Source organism: Cuculus canorus, chromosome 3 (genome assembly GCF_017976375.1).
Source record: "Cuculus canorus isolate bCucCan1 chromosome 3, bCucCan1.pri, whole genome shotgun sequence".
In the NCBI taxonomy this organism is placed as follows: Eukaryota; Metazoa; Chordata; class Aves; order Cuculiformes; family Cuculidae; genus Cuculus; species Cuculus canorus.
Window position 1 is genome coordinate 45,083,070 of NC_071403.1, and position 13,039 is coordinate 45,096,108.

The 13,039-nt window shown below is 39.7% G+C and overlaps 1 protein-coding gene across 7 annotated transcripts in view; it reads left to right on the plus strand.

Annotated features, from left to right (window-relative positions):
- Positions 1-11,019, plus strand: part of ARFGEF3 (ARFGEF family member 3) — a 92,289-nt gene extending 81,270 nt beyond the window's left edge. For all 7 annotated transcript variants that reach the window (XM_054062234.1, XM_054062235.1, XM_054062236.1 and 4 more), the window contains 2 exons: positions 2,303-3,533; positions 4,272-11,019. In XM_054062234.1, the coding sequence (XP_053918209.1) occupies positions 2,303-3,533; positions 4,272-4,463 (1,423 nt within the window). In that variant the 3' untranslated portion in view covers positions 4,464-11,019. The remainder of the gene's footprint in view (positions 1-2,302; positions 3,534-4,271) is intronic.
- The last annotated feature ends 2,020 nt before the right edge of the window (positions 11,020-13,039 follow it).

A 13,039-nucleotide genomic window follows, 5' to 3' on the forward strand; every position in this document is an offset into this window, starting at 1 on the left:
AACTGCAAGAAGTGTATATGCTGTTAGGCAAATGTAACCCCAGCAATGCTCTTTTTTCAGCAAAATGGGGCTCAGAAGTTGACAGTGCCACTGTTTTTCACATTATTTGCTACAGCAGTGCAGTAATATGCCAGTCTTGCATGCTAGTAACTGCGGCCTTTCAGAAGTTTTGCTTTAATCTTAGTGGGGGTTTTCTTCTCCCTTTTTGCTTTTGTTTCCTCAATGCTGCATCATTTCACAGGAAGCTGGGGTAAGGGAGCTTTTCTTCTTCCTAAGAAGTAATAATATATTTCAGTTCAGAACTTGCGCAGAATAAGAAATACTGTCCTTAACCAGCTTTGGCATCATGTGTTTTCACCTGTAGCTCTGAACTAGTTTCTTTTGAAATTAAGCAGTACTTTAAACTGTCCTTGAAGATTTACTTTTTGACTATTGCAAGGAAAAGGATTAGTCTCTTCAAATCAATGCAAGCACTCATTTAACTTTATACATGCTCTTAGAAGCCTCTCTTAATCGGAGCCTCTAATGATTTTTGAAGCAGAAAGCTATGTCCCCATAAAAAGCTCCAATGTATGTATTAATCACCGAGGTTTTAGCACTGTCAGATAAGATTACATTTTACTGATGTATCAGTACTGACGGCTGTATCATAGTAAGTAAACACATAGGTAAATTGCCACTAGAAGCAAATTTTGTCTGACCTGTAGCTTCTATGTGGCCAAGCCTATGGTAGTCCCTCAAAAGTCTCAGGCAGTTTAGTTTTCTGTTTTCTTTGGGTTTGGGATTTTGTTTATTTGTTTTTTAATCAAGACCATTTGTGTGCTTTTAATAAGTCAATTAAATAACTTTTGAGGGTTTAAAAAAATCTAGAAAATCATATTTTAACTGTTGCATTCTCAAAACTGAGTTTTGATATGATTTCTCAATAAAAATACACTTCGTTATGGTAATTTGAAAACACTTTCAGAAGTTGTTTAATGAAAGTAGAACCATTTTTGCAAGAAAAAAAATGAAGGGTCTACAACTGAACATGTTATATGAAGATTTGCTTTAACTTAGACCTAAAACTTAAGTATTGCAGACAAACTGACTCACTAGATAGCCATACTAATTAAATTTGTGACCCATCATAGTTCCCTAAATCAAAGCAAGTGTTACTATGCGTACCAGAGCACCAGCTCTATTTAAAACATCACTGCTGTAGTCTTATGCAAAGACTTTTTTTAAAATGCTTTAAAATAGGTTTCACAGTTTATAATTTTATATCTATGAGATACTGAGGTACCAAACAACAATCCTGACACCTTTTCTTCCTAACCTCCCTCTCCTGTAAGCCTCTCAGTGGTATTTATTAGCGAATGACCTGAAAACTTTGGCTGGAGAACTTACTATTCCTGGTTTCCTTGCAGAAATAAAAAAAATCCGTGAGATCTAGAAAAACTCACAGCATTTCTCTGACAGAAGCATAGCTAAGAATCACACAGTATTGCATGGGAAAAAGGGTTAGTAACAGATATTTCCATGCTAGGCTCTCAGTGTTCAAGTTGAAGTCTTAAGAGCCAACAGTGAAATGTTTCTTCAGCAGGACTTCTTTGCATGTTCCACTGCGCTGCTGATGTTTCTGTAGATGCTTTTTTTTTTTATTAGGGGATTGATTGGCTCTTTGTGTTTTATTTTTAAGAATTAGTCCTAGCATTAGTGGAAATGGAAACTGAGAGGTGAAGTAGTTTTGCCCTCAATTTGTCATGGCAAAGCTAATGTTTGCTGAAATGCCAGTGGAAGAAATTTAAGGATATTTCAACTTAGCCAAAATTCAGCAACAAAAATAGAAATTATAGTTAGAGATAAGTGCTGCATAACTTCTGTGTTAACAAAGTCCTTAGTTATGGCAGGCTGAAATATTGAGAGTACTTGCAGCTATCATGAAATTAAAACTGAGAATGTTTAATTCCTCAGCATTATAGCTATCTGTGGAGAAGAGGATAAAAATTGTAATAGAGCTTTGGTTTAATACCACCTATATACAAGTGTCATTAGTGCGCTTGCTGTGGACAGTTATTTTTCTTAACCAATGTAAGTGTTTTACCTTCTATGAAGGTCTTTCAGTTACTTTCTCAAATACTATTTTAGACAACTTTTATCTTCCTACACTTTCTTGTAACAAGGCTCTGAAAATTTGCCCTTTCATTTGCATCTGTCATGTTAGATTCTAAAATATGAAGTATTCCTGTACTTCTACTAAAAGCAGAAAACACCATTTTCATGTTATTTTACTTTTCCATCCCATGCTTGGTTTACCAAGTATTCCTTTCAGGACAATAGTGGTGAGCTTACTGTCCCACCAAGTGCTGCTCCAAAATTTATATGACATCTTACTGGAAGAATTTGTGAAAGGCCCTTCTAACTTGGAGGAGAAAATGACAATACAAGTACCAGAAAACAAGTTGGCTGGTTTTCTCAGGTACATCTCCATGCAAAATCTGGCTATCATCTTTGACTTACTACTGGACTCCTATAGAACAGCCAGAGAGTTTGACACCAGACCTGGGTTGAAGTGTTTGCTGAAAAAAGTTTCTGGCATTAGTGGGGCTGCCAATTTGTATCGCCAGTCAGCAATGAGCTTCAACATCTACTTCCATGCTTTGATTTGTGCAATCCTGACAAACCAGGAGAACATCACTGCAGACCAAGTGAAGAAGATCCTCTTTGAAGATGATGAGAGAAGCACAGACTCATCACAGCAATGTTCTTCAGAAGATGAAGACATTTTTGAAGAAACTGCCCAGGTCAGCCCCCCACGAGGGAAGGAGAAAAGACAGTGGAGGGCTCGAATACCATCTCTGAGTGTACAGCCCATCAGTAATGCAGACTGGGGATGGCTAATCAAGCGACTTCATAAGCTCTGTATGGAACTGTGCAACAATTATATCCAGATGTATCTGGACCTGGAGAATAACGTAGAAGAGCCCCCAGTATTCAAAGGTGACTCTTTCTTCATTTTACCATCCTTTCACTCAGAAACCTCCACCCCATCCACCAGCGGGCAATCTGGGAAGGACACACCATCGGAAGATGACCGGAGTCAAATTAGGGACCAGTTGGGAGACAGCCTGACACCCCGAGGTGGGAGTGGAGAAATGTTGCTGCTGCCCCCACCTCTGAGTCCTAAACCAGAGAAAAAAGAACAAACCAGAAAAAAAGAATGGTGGGAGAGTGCTGGCAACAAAATCTACACCATAGCCACTGACAAAACTATCTCCAAGCTCATGACAGAATACAAGAAAAGAAAGCAGCAACAGGCCATGACGTCCTTCACCAAAGAGATCAAAGTGGAAAAGAAAGGGGAGCTCCTGAGTTCAAGAGGGCCGGACTCGCCCATACTCCAGCGGCCACAACATCTTATAGATCAAGGTCAAATGAGGCATTCATTCAGTGCTGGTCCAGAAATCCTGAGGCAAGAAAAGAGACCACGGTCAGGATCTACAGTCAGCTCCCTGAATATATCTGTTAGGGATTCTGAGGCCCAGATACAGGTAGGACATACTTGTAGAATGCTAATAATAATAGCAATAATTAAAGTTCTATTGGTATATTAATTTAATGAGGAAATTATAATCATTATTATTAAAGAAGTCGTCATGATGAGGACTGAGTATTTCAGCAGCATTGTTAAAAACCTGTTTCTGTCCTTTCAAAAGAAAATCAGACTTCAGGGAAGTGTTATCAGGCATATAGCAGAACAGCTTTCAAGAGTTCTTCTGTGACTGGGGCTAAATTTACACTTAGTCCTAAGAACTAGAATCTATAATGAACTCATTGCTTACTGCTGAGGGCTCTACTTATTTAAGGGCTTTTGAAAATGTGATGCTTCTTGTCAAAATGCTTCTGTGCTTAGGAAGGTTTTTTGTTAATTCTGTAGCAGAAGTAGTGGGCTCTTTTGCTAAACAGAATCATGTTGCTTGCATGTCCAAGTGAACAAATCAGTGAAAGCTTCAATATTGAAAGTCTTTGTTCACTGTGGGATGAAATAAAAGATGATGAAGGGTAAGCATCATGCCTGCAATACAAGTCAAACAATGACTTAAAGTACTGAATATGAATTAGGAAGACACAGTGAACATTAGATTAATATGCTAACATTACTCAGCCCTCTTCACGGGGCTGCAACCGCCAGATATCTTATTTTTGGCCTCTGTTGATGGGCACATCTATTTAGGAAGGTCTTCTGAAGAATCTTTTTTTTTTTTTTTTTGCATCCAATTTGTTTTTAGGCATGGACCAACATGGTGCTGACAGTTCTCAACCAGATTCAGGCCCTGCCAGACCAAACTTTCACAGCCCTACAGCCAGCGGTGTTCCCCTGTATCAGCCAGCTGACCTGCCATGTGACAGATATCCGTGTTCGCCAGGCAGTACGGGAATGGCTAGGAAGAGTGGGTCGAGTTTATGATATCATCGTTTAAGCCTAGCTGTGCTCTTTTGCAAAGGGGAGAAGACATCCAAGGTGTACAGCAAAAAAAGTATTTGGGGTTCAATAATTGCCTGTTTGTCAGTGATAAATTAAGGAATTATGAGCTTGTTGATGTATATCCCCTATCCACTTGAGACTGTGCATCCCTCACTCACACTAGCAAAGAAGGCAAAGCATGAATGTGTCCAGGGGAGTCTGAAATGGCCAGAAACTGCCAGTAAATCAGTCTGGTACCTGAAGGGGTGATACATTTCAGTAGCCTTCATTTCAATTCAAATTTGCAACAGTGGGACCCACAAGAAACTGCAGCAGAACTTCCACTCTTGCAATTACCTGTGAATGCAACTGTCATCTGGATATCAAACCAGGCCAGTAAACCTATGTAACTTTAAAAAAAATAAATAAGTTAGGAAAAAAAGGTGAGGCTATAGGACAAGTAAAAAGGTGAGATTTGTTTAGGGTAAATCTCTTTCTATTCAGAAATTAGCATGAGAAAGGAAAAACAGGTAAAGATTATTATAGTAACTGTATGCCTCAGTCACTGGAGAAAGTGGAAATTTATTTTGCTCCAAGAAGAGCCTTTGAAGTCTGGTCACATTTGGGGTAGCTAATAAGTGGCTGTTAAAGTATATGGGTCTAAAATTGGTGAACCAAGCACAGACTGTTCATTGTTTCATTGCTCTTGTGGAGTATTGCTTGAAGAGAAATGGCACTGTCAAACTGCCCTTTCTACGAAACTACCCTGGCTGCCTCTTCAGCTATACCTACAGCCGATCATTTTTCCACAAGTCTAATTCCCCCTAAGGGCAACTGGGAAGTTTTGTTTTGCTGTTTCCTATGAAGGTGGGGGGAACACACCACATAGCAAATACCAGCATGTGCCAATACCCAACATTCAGCTAAACAGAATAAAGTGGTCCAGTTTAAACAACACTGCAGCAAAGGTAATTTATGCTTCTACTGGAAATTTATGTGTTTGCTTATGTAGAGCTGCTATAGCCAGGAATACCCTTATCACCTTTGTTAAGCTTAGCCTTTTGCTCCACATCAAGCTGAATGAAGATGGAAAATAGACTGAAAGAAATGTACGTTTCCATTTTCTCTCCCATTTCTTGACTGCTGTTGTAAATAGAAAGGGACCCATCCTCAGGGAGGTCCATCCCCCTCTGTGCCGCACTCCAATAGGGACTGCTGCAACATGCTGATATTATGAAGGGGGAGGAGAAGGGGAAGGATTGACTATTGTATTGTCAAATACCTATGTGATGCTGTTCACATTAGACATAGCAGTTACCTCGCTGCACAAGTTACGTCACAGCCCCAGGATATTCCATCTCATACTCCCATACTGCATAATTTGATGACTGGAAGTTGAGATAATTTGTTTAACATAAGCTGATTTTAATCTTGAGTGACCCCTTAATAATGTTTGCCCAAGACTTTTAGAATGTGCACACCAACTAAATATACAGCTTCAGTCCCTTCTCCAAAAGCATCCTTAAAGTAACATCTCTTTATATCAAGCCTCGATTTTGCACCACTAACTGCTTTCAGCATTTTAAATCTAGAAAAAGAGGGAGCCAGAAGGCTTCACTGAACAGCTGTCACCCAAGCTGATGTGCTTATAAAGAGCCTGCCTTTATCCTCCTGTTTTTTGCCCTCATTGGTCACTTCTCATTTGTCACCTGCTGGACTTACTTGTGCAGGGAATATTTGTCCCGTAACTTTCCTCTAGCATCAGTCACAGTTTCCCTTTCATAACTCCCATTTGCTAAACCATTTCAAGAACATAATTCCTTAAAAACAACACTTTGTCACCTGCCTTGACTTTGTAAATGAGTGATTTAACAGTTTTATCAACTGCCAGTTTTTCCCTAACAATTTTAATACTTCCCTAGGGACAAGTGAGATTAGCCCTTCGTATATAGTTTGATTTCTGTTGCCATGTCTTTCTTACACATCTTTAGGTAAAGTAAAAGGGTGGTTATATTTGTGTTAACAAAGTTTTCATTGGGCATCTATACGTTTCTACTTTTAAAGCAGTACATTAATTAGACAATAACATAAATCATAATTAATAACATGGCAGGGAGGTTGGAACTAGATGATCTTTAAGGTCCCTTCCAACTCTAACTATTCTATGATTCTATGATTATATATGGAAAGCACCCATATGTGTTATTATACATGCATTGAATGGATGCAGATAGTATTGTTCTAACCTAAAGCAAACCCTTTAATTGGAGAAATAGATAGCAATACCAGTGGAATCACTCAAGACTTTGGAATTTGGCCTAGTATCTAGGAAATGCTATGGGTATGTGTTGCAATATGAAAATCCTCTGTAAAACAGAAAGAAAAGCTCTAGGAGTGACGATACCACCGCTTCCTTAAGCCCATGAACACAGCATAACCTAGCATTACTTGATTATCCACTGTCTTGACCCAAAATATAACTTCATTTCAACTTTTAACACTGCAACTACCGTAGTGGAAATGAGTAGGAGTAAAGTTGAGGTATTTTAGACTTACCTTATTTTAAACTTTGCCCTTCCAATTATGCACTAAGTGCCCATTGTCATCCCTAGTGCCTCTGCTCGTTAACACCCCTCCATAAGACCTCACAAGTAATTCCAGAAATGCAGTTTTAAAGTGTGGGGGTGGAGGAATCTTTGAAGCAGCAGGCTTCACATAAGCAAAATTTAGAATGTGCAGGTCTTCCTTTCCTTTATATGTGAAATGGTAAGCAGGTGAGGAGAGCAGCCGCTTCAGGAACCATTATTCTGAGCTGCAGAAACTTTCTGATGCATCTCTCTAGCAAAGGAATGAATTTAAAAAAATGGAGTTTATCAGATTCTCCACTACTTTTTTTGCTAGTTTAGCTATAGACATCAGCAAGCCCCAAAGAAGCACAACACTAAGCACATGATGTCACTACTTTATAGCCTTTTTCAGTCTGTTTCATGCATACTTTGGGCTTAAGACTGGCTGGTAATTTTCATCTGAACTGATTGGGAAAAAAAAAATGCAAACACTAGATGTGGCAGTTTGGCATCCTTCTCAGGTACAAGAGCTGCACCTCTGCTGCCTTTGTCTAGCTCACACCACCCTTCTTAGGGTCACCACAGCAATCGAAGGCAACAATATCACATTTTAAAATCTTGTAGGCAACCATTAATGGAGAAAGATGCTGTTGGCCAGCATCAGCTACCTTTTATTGCACATGGAATAGTTCATCACCATGCAAAGCTGGGAAAAAAAAAAAAGCAGTGCACTCATCAGGAAAGTGCTACTTTTCTTGTATCGTAGAGCCAGGGTTTGACCCCCACTGGTATATTCTCAGGCCATTCCATATGTTTGCACTTAATATTCTGTAGTGTGAATATCCGCAGATATATATGAGACAATTGGAATGTTTATGTGTAGATTCCTGTTGCTCCAGTCAGTGTCATACTCTGAACATTCTGCACATTTGCAGAGCGATATCCACATTAATGATAAGTTTATCATGTTCTCTGACTATTTGTGTCTCATCAGCAATGGTTAATGCAGTTGTTCTGGTAATATCCCCACAGTAGTCTTTTCTGAGCATTCAGCAGCCATAGTATTACCATCACATCTCAGTTAACAGGCTTTCATCTCTCTAAATAAGATATTGATTTAATACTCTCCTAGGGATAAACACTCATGTGAGAGTAACAACTAGCTTAATTTAACATCTAGAAAGAATTATTAGGGAAGGATTTATGTAGACCTGGGCAAAACTTTCCTGTAAAACTCCAAGCACAGGCAACACAACTTTTGCCTCATTACAGATAAAAGTCCTCTGAATTATCACTGGCTAATGTCAAGGCCAAGAAGAATTTACACCTGTGATTTCTAAGGTAACTTGTCTTTCAATTTTACCTTCAAGTTTTGTCTAAAACCCAAACCTGACTGTAAAATTCACCAACAAAACCTCGCCTGCCAAAGACAGAACCTCCAAATCTGAATACGGTGTGTTACCATACGTAATCTCCATCTGCACTTGATAAAGTAGCAGCTCAGTGTTGGTATCTCCACTGCAGAGCTCAGCACAGCACCAGTATGAGACCATATGGCAAACGATTTAGCAAGTAGAGAAGTCCAGCTCTGTGTGCTGCCTGCACTTTGTTCCTCTCTCCACAGTTTAGGCCCACTCTCAAAGTGCCTGAGGTGTTGAAATCAATGCAAGTTACGTTAATGGGATATCTTTAATACTCAGGACTCAGTCCTTGAATCCTTCAATCCCTACACACAGGTTCACATGTTCTCAGGAAAAGGGAAGTCCTGTAGAGTTCCTGATGTCACCCTCTCTGCTGCTGTCCTCTATATACCTCCTGCTTGAAAAATCCACAAGAACCAGCATATATTCCCATGCATCCCAGTGCCCCAAAACTAGTACCTTCACTTTTGCACAGATCCAGTTTTAACATGCAAGAGGCTGACCATAGCAAGCCAAAGTAATTTATTTCTACCTAGCTCATCTGTGTAGAACCTTATTCAGAAATTGAGCACGTGGTTGGATATTTTCACCTTTAACAATCCATTCTAGAAATGTCATTACTCAGTGATAAATTGTTTTTAATTTGAAAAAAACCCAAAACATTTAAGTGCTTTGTTTCCTTGCCCTGGCTTTTGGGGATGTGTGCTAAGATTATCCTTTACCAAGCTATTTACTCATTAATCTACTATAGTAATTTCTGGGAAGATTGATGTACAGTGCTAATCATGGCATATGACCAAAAATATGGTTGGGGTTTTTGTCAATATCTGATCATTCCACAATCGTTTGAAGAAACAATAGAATGGCAACACCTTAAAAAAAAAAGTGAATTCTTTTCTTTTTTAGCATAAGGACCAAGCTACCGTAGCACAGAAGCACAAATGTGGGATTTTATGCAATGTAGGTAACAGCATCTGGCAGCTAGAGATCTGTTTTCACTGCACCTCCCTATTTTGAGTAGAGCTTCTGTAGGGATATGACTTAAGAGTCTCTTAGCAGCCCTCACCAGCAACACGCCTGGGACTCCAGGAAGTTGTACAGCTGCAAGGAAGAAGTCGTAGCTCCTCTTTCTGTTGTTTCCACTAATCCCCCTCAGGATGTATACTTTATGTGTTACACTAACTGTATGATACCATACTAAACAAACATTTTTGACCAAACATGGAGTGCTAGCTAGCTAAGAACAAAAAATACAAAAGCACATGGTGTAAGTATACATCGGTCTTTTTTACTTAGTGCTCAGAGATCTCCAAGCTAAAAATAAAAAGTAGAGGAAAGAAACATCCTAATTCTGTGGATATCAGTGGAGCTACATTGAATGATCCTGAATTAATGCAATAATGAGCTTGCCTGTAGGACCAGATCCCTTAAATTCTCTTTATTTTTGTCAAATTCACAAGTTGAAGGATTTCGTGATCTCCATTGCCACACTGAATCAGGGAACTGAGTTTATGGAAGACATTTTTCGTTAAGAAACATGGCAAAGGGATCTATTTCAATCCTTTTACGCCAACATCCCATTTACCAAGAGGAAGTTATGTGCTTCCATATATATCATCTAAATACCAGGGAGCACCAGAGGCTTGCTTCCTATCCATGCATTTGGTTCATCTGGGCTGCAGTGAAGTGTCATGCTTCCACAAGAAGCATGCTGAAATGAGAGAGCTGAGCTGGCAGAGAGGCACAGGCACTCAGGTTTCAGTTAGGGACAGGTATCACCTCCACAAGTAGGCTGTGGCTCCTGAGCCCCCAGCTCTGCAGACAAAAGCAGGATTCAATACCAAAGGGAGAACAGGCAGGAAGGGCAGAGCTCAGCGGTGACAGAGCTCTGTACTGCACAATGTTTGCTGAGGCAGATGGGAGCAGGAGATTGAATAGTAAGCAAAGCAGCAAGCACCTTTTTTTTTTTCAGTTCCCTCCACTTTCTCTTCCCTCCTCCCCGTTGTCATTATTTGTGAGACTGCAAACCATGGGCCCTTCAGGAAGAACTGAAAATTGAAATTAAGCCAAAGGGAGTGAACACTCCGTTTTGCCAAAGATCTAAGTCTTTCCTCTTTGAGAATTAAAATAAATAAATAAATAAATAAATAAATCAAATTTTATTTCCATGATGATGGCTGCCATAGGAAGCATTTTACCACAAAACTTGATTCCCAGGACTTCATCTCTCTAGCTGTGTATTCAGGAGGAGCCACTAATACTTTTTGAGAGAAACTGTAAATCACCTTGTTAAGTGAGTGCTTACTTTGGGTTTACCTTCTGCTGAGTTCATACCTAGCTGAATCCATGTTTCCTCCCTCTGCCTTTCTGCTCTTCTTTAGAAAAACACCTCCCCATGTCTGCCACGTCCTGTTGTACTGCTAGCTTTGTTTGGTCCTTGGGTGTCCAGTGGTCAGGCAGTCACTGTAAGCTGGCTTGAAAATTGTATTTTGTGTATATTTTATTCTGACTGAATTCTGAAATGGAAATATTTTAAAACAAAAATTATAAACTATTTATGTTGCTTGTGTTGTAGAATAAAGATGCAAATGTGAAATAACCCATGCGTCTGTTTTGTCTAAAGATGTTATTTTACATTAGTGATTAAGCAAAGGAACAGAACTGAGGCAGCCTAAGATACTTGGTACACACCAGCAGAGACTGGAGTTTTCACAGATGACTGGGGAATTTTCACCACTTTGAACAGATGGATTTTTTTTCAGTAGGAGCTGAGACCAGAACACTATAAAGAAAATGAGCTCTACACCACTTCTAAACAGAGTTTGGGCTTGGGTAGGGTGCAGAGGGAAGGAGAAGGGTGAAGCTATTGAGACAGCTAAAGGTATAAATAGACACTATGCAGAATTTCAAAGCATCTGAACATTAAAAATATGAAATACTTTTGACTTCGATTTCATTAGCAATGGAATTTAAAAAAAAATGTAAATGGCAGAAAAGGCACCTACTTTCAATCACAGAAATAACTCATAAAATTGTCATAAAAGGTAACCTTAGGGGTTGAACTCTGCAAATTCCTGTCATGCACCAAAGTACACCACTTTCCTGCCACTGAAATCCAGACAGTGCCTATCTCACCACCTGTCCAGCCCCCAGCATGAAAGCCACTGCTTGTAAAGATCACCAGGGACAAGCAGCCAGGCAGCCATCACAGGATTCCTCAGAGCATTAATTCACAGCCAAATTTTTCTTAGATTTATTAAGCTAAGCATTACCCAACTGCATTTCCCTGCCACACTGATCTTAGCTACCTCCCAAAAAGGGTCACAATCTATGGCTGCATGCAAGCATCATGGATGCTGCAGTGTTTCATCCTTCTAAAAAGCTCAGCAAGAGCTCTTCCCTGTTGCCTAAATCCCCCTTTTGATTAAAGTTGGATCAACGACCTCCGTGGTTGGAGAAAAGAAATGTTAATTTAATGGAACATTTAATGAAAACAGTAAACACATTCACAACAGCCACACATTTTCATATGCAGCTCTTCATAAGGTACACAATGAGAAAGGGTTAACCTGTAACCCTGTTAAGAGAATTGTCATGGTACTCCTTGAAAGCAAGGGCACTTCAGCATCAAGACATAGGAGCATACAGTGACCTTTAGGGCATATCACCATGCACTCTGGGGTGCAAAGCCCAAAGGCAATCTTGCCATGTCATCTCAAGAGTTAAAATGCTGCAGACAGCATTCTCACCACGGCTCACAGAGGTTTCTGGGCATGGTCTCCCATGCACTGAAGCAACACAAGGGCTGGTCTTCAACGTCTGTTACACAACAGCTTCAGCAGCATGAAGGTTAAGAGAAACATATTAGAGCAGATTACAGAGCAATTAAATGGAGTTGTGATGATTTAATAATCTTATGGTATTTCTGGCAAAAAAAAAAAAAAAAAAAAGTGTGTTAAATCCCAACAGTCAGATCTAATTCCATTCCAGGAAACGGCCTTCTGCTGTCCGCATGTCTGGTTTAGATCCCATTAAAAAGATTTTTATGTCCTCCTAAACAGCATTCATTAATGGTAAAACGCAGCCAGGTAAATACAGAAAATACCACTCCACTATTTTACTAAGTCTTCACATGCACAAATTCCCAGCTGCCTTCTCACTTAGTGGTGGGGTCAGACTAACATGGCTTCTGCTGCCACCAGTGTGAAGGGAAAAGGTCCACACATGGTGAAAGTGGTGAACTTTCATTGTACTTATATAGAAGGCATCTGGGCTTCTTCCTTTGTTGAATTAAAAACACTTGCCCAAGAAAACAGCTGTCAACATATGTACCTCTTTTATAAACCTCCTGCCTCCCTCCTCCCCCCCCCCCAAAAAAAAAAAAAAAAAAGAGCTTGTCTCCCTTTTAGTGGGGTCACAGAACTCATACGCCAGATTCCAGAGCGGGGTACAGGAAGGACAGCAGCCAGTGAATGCATTGCTTTGTAGACAAAACTTAGCAAATAGCTTTTGGTTTCATTAATTGACCAGTTGAAATTGAAATCTTCCTATAGAAGTTGTTACCGAACAAACACATTTATCAGAAGAGAGCGATCGTGGTTCAA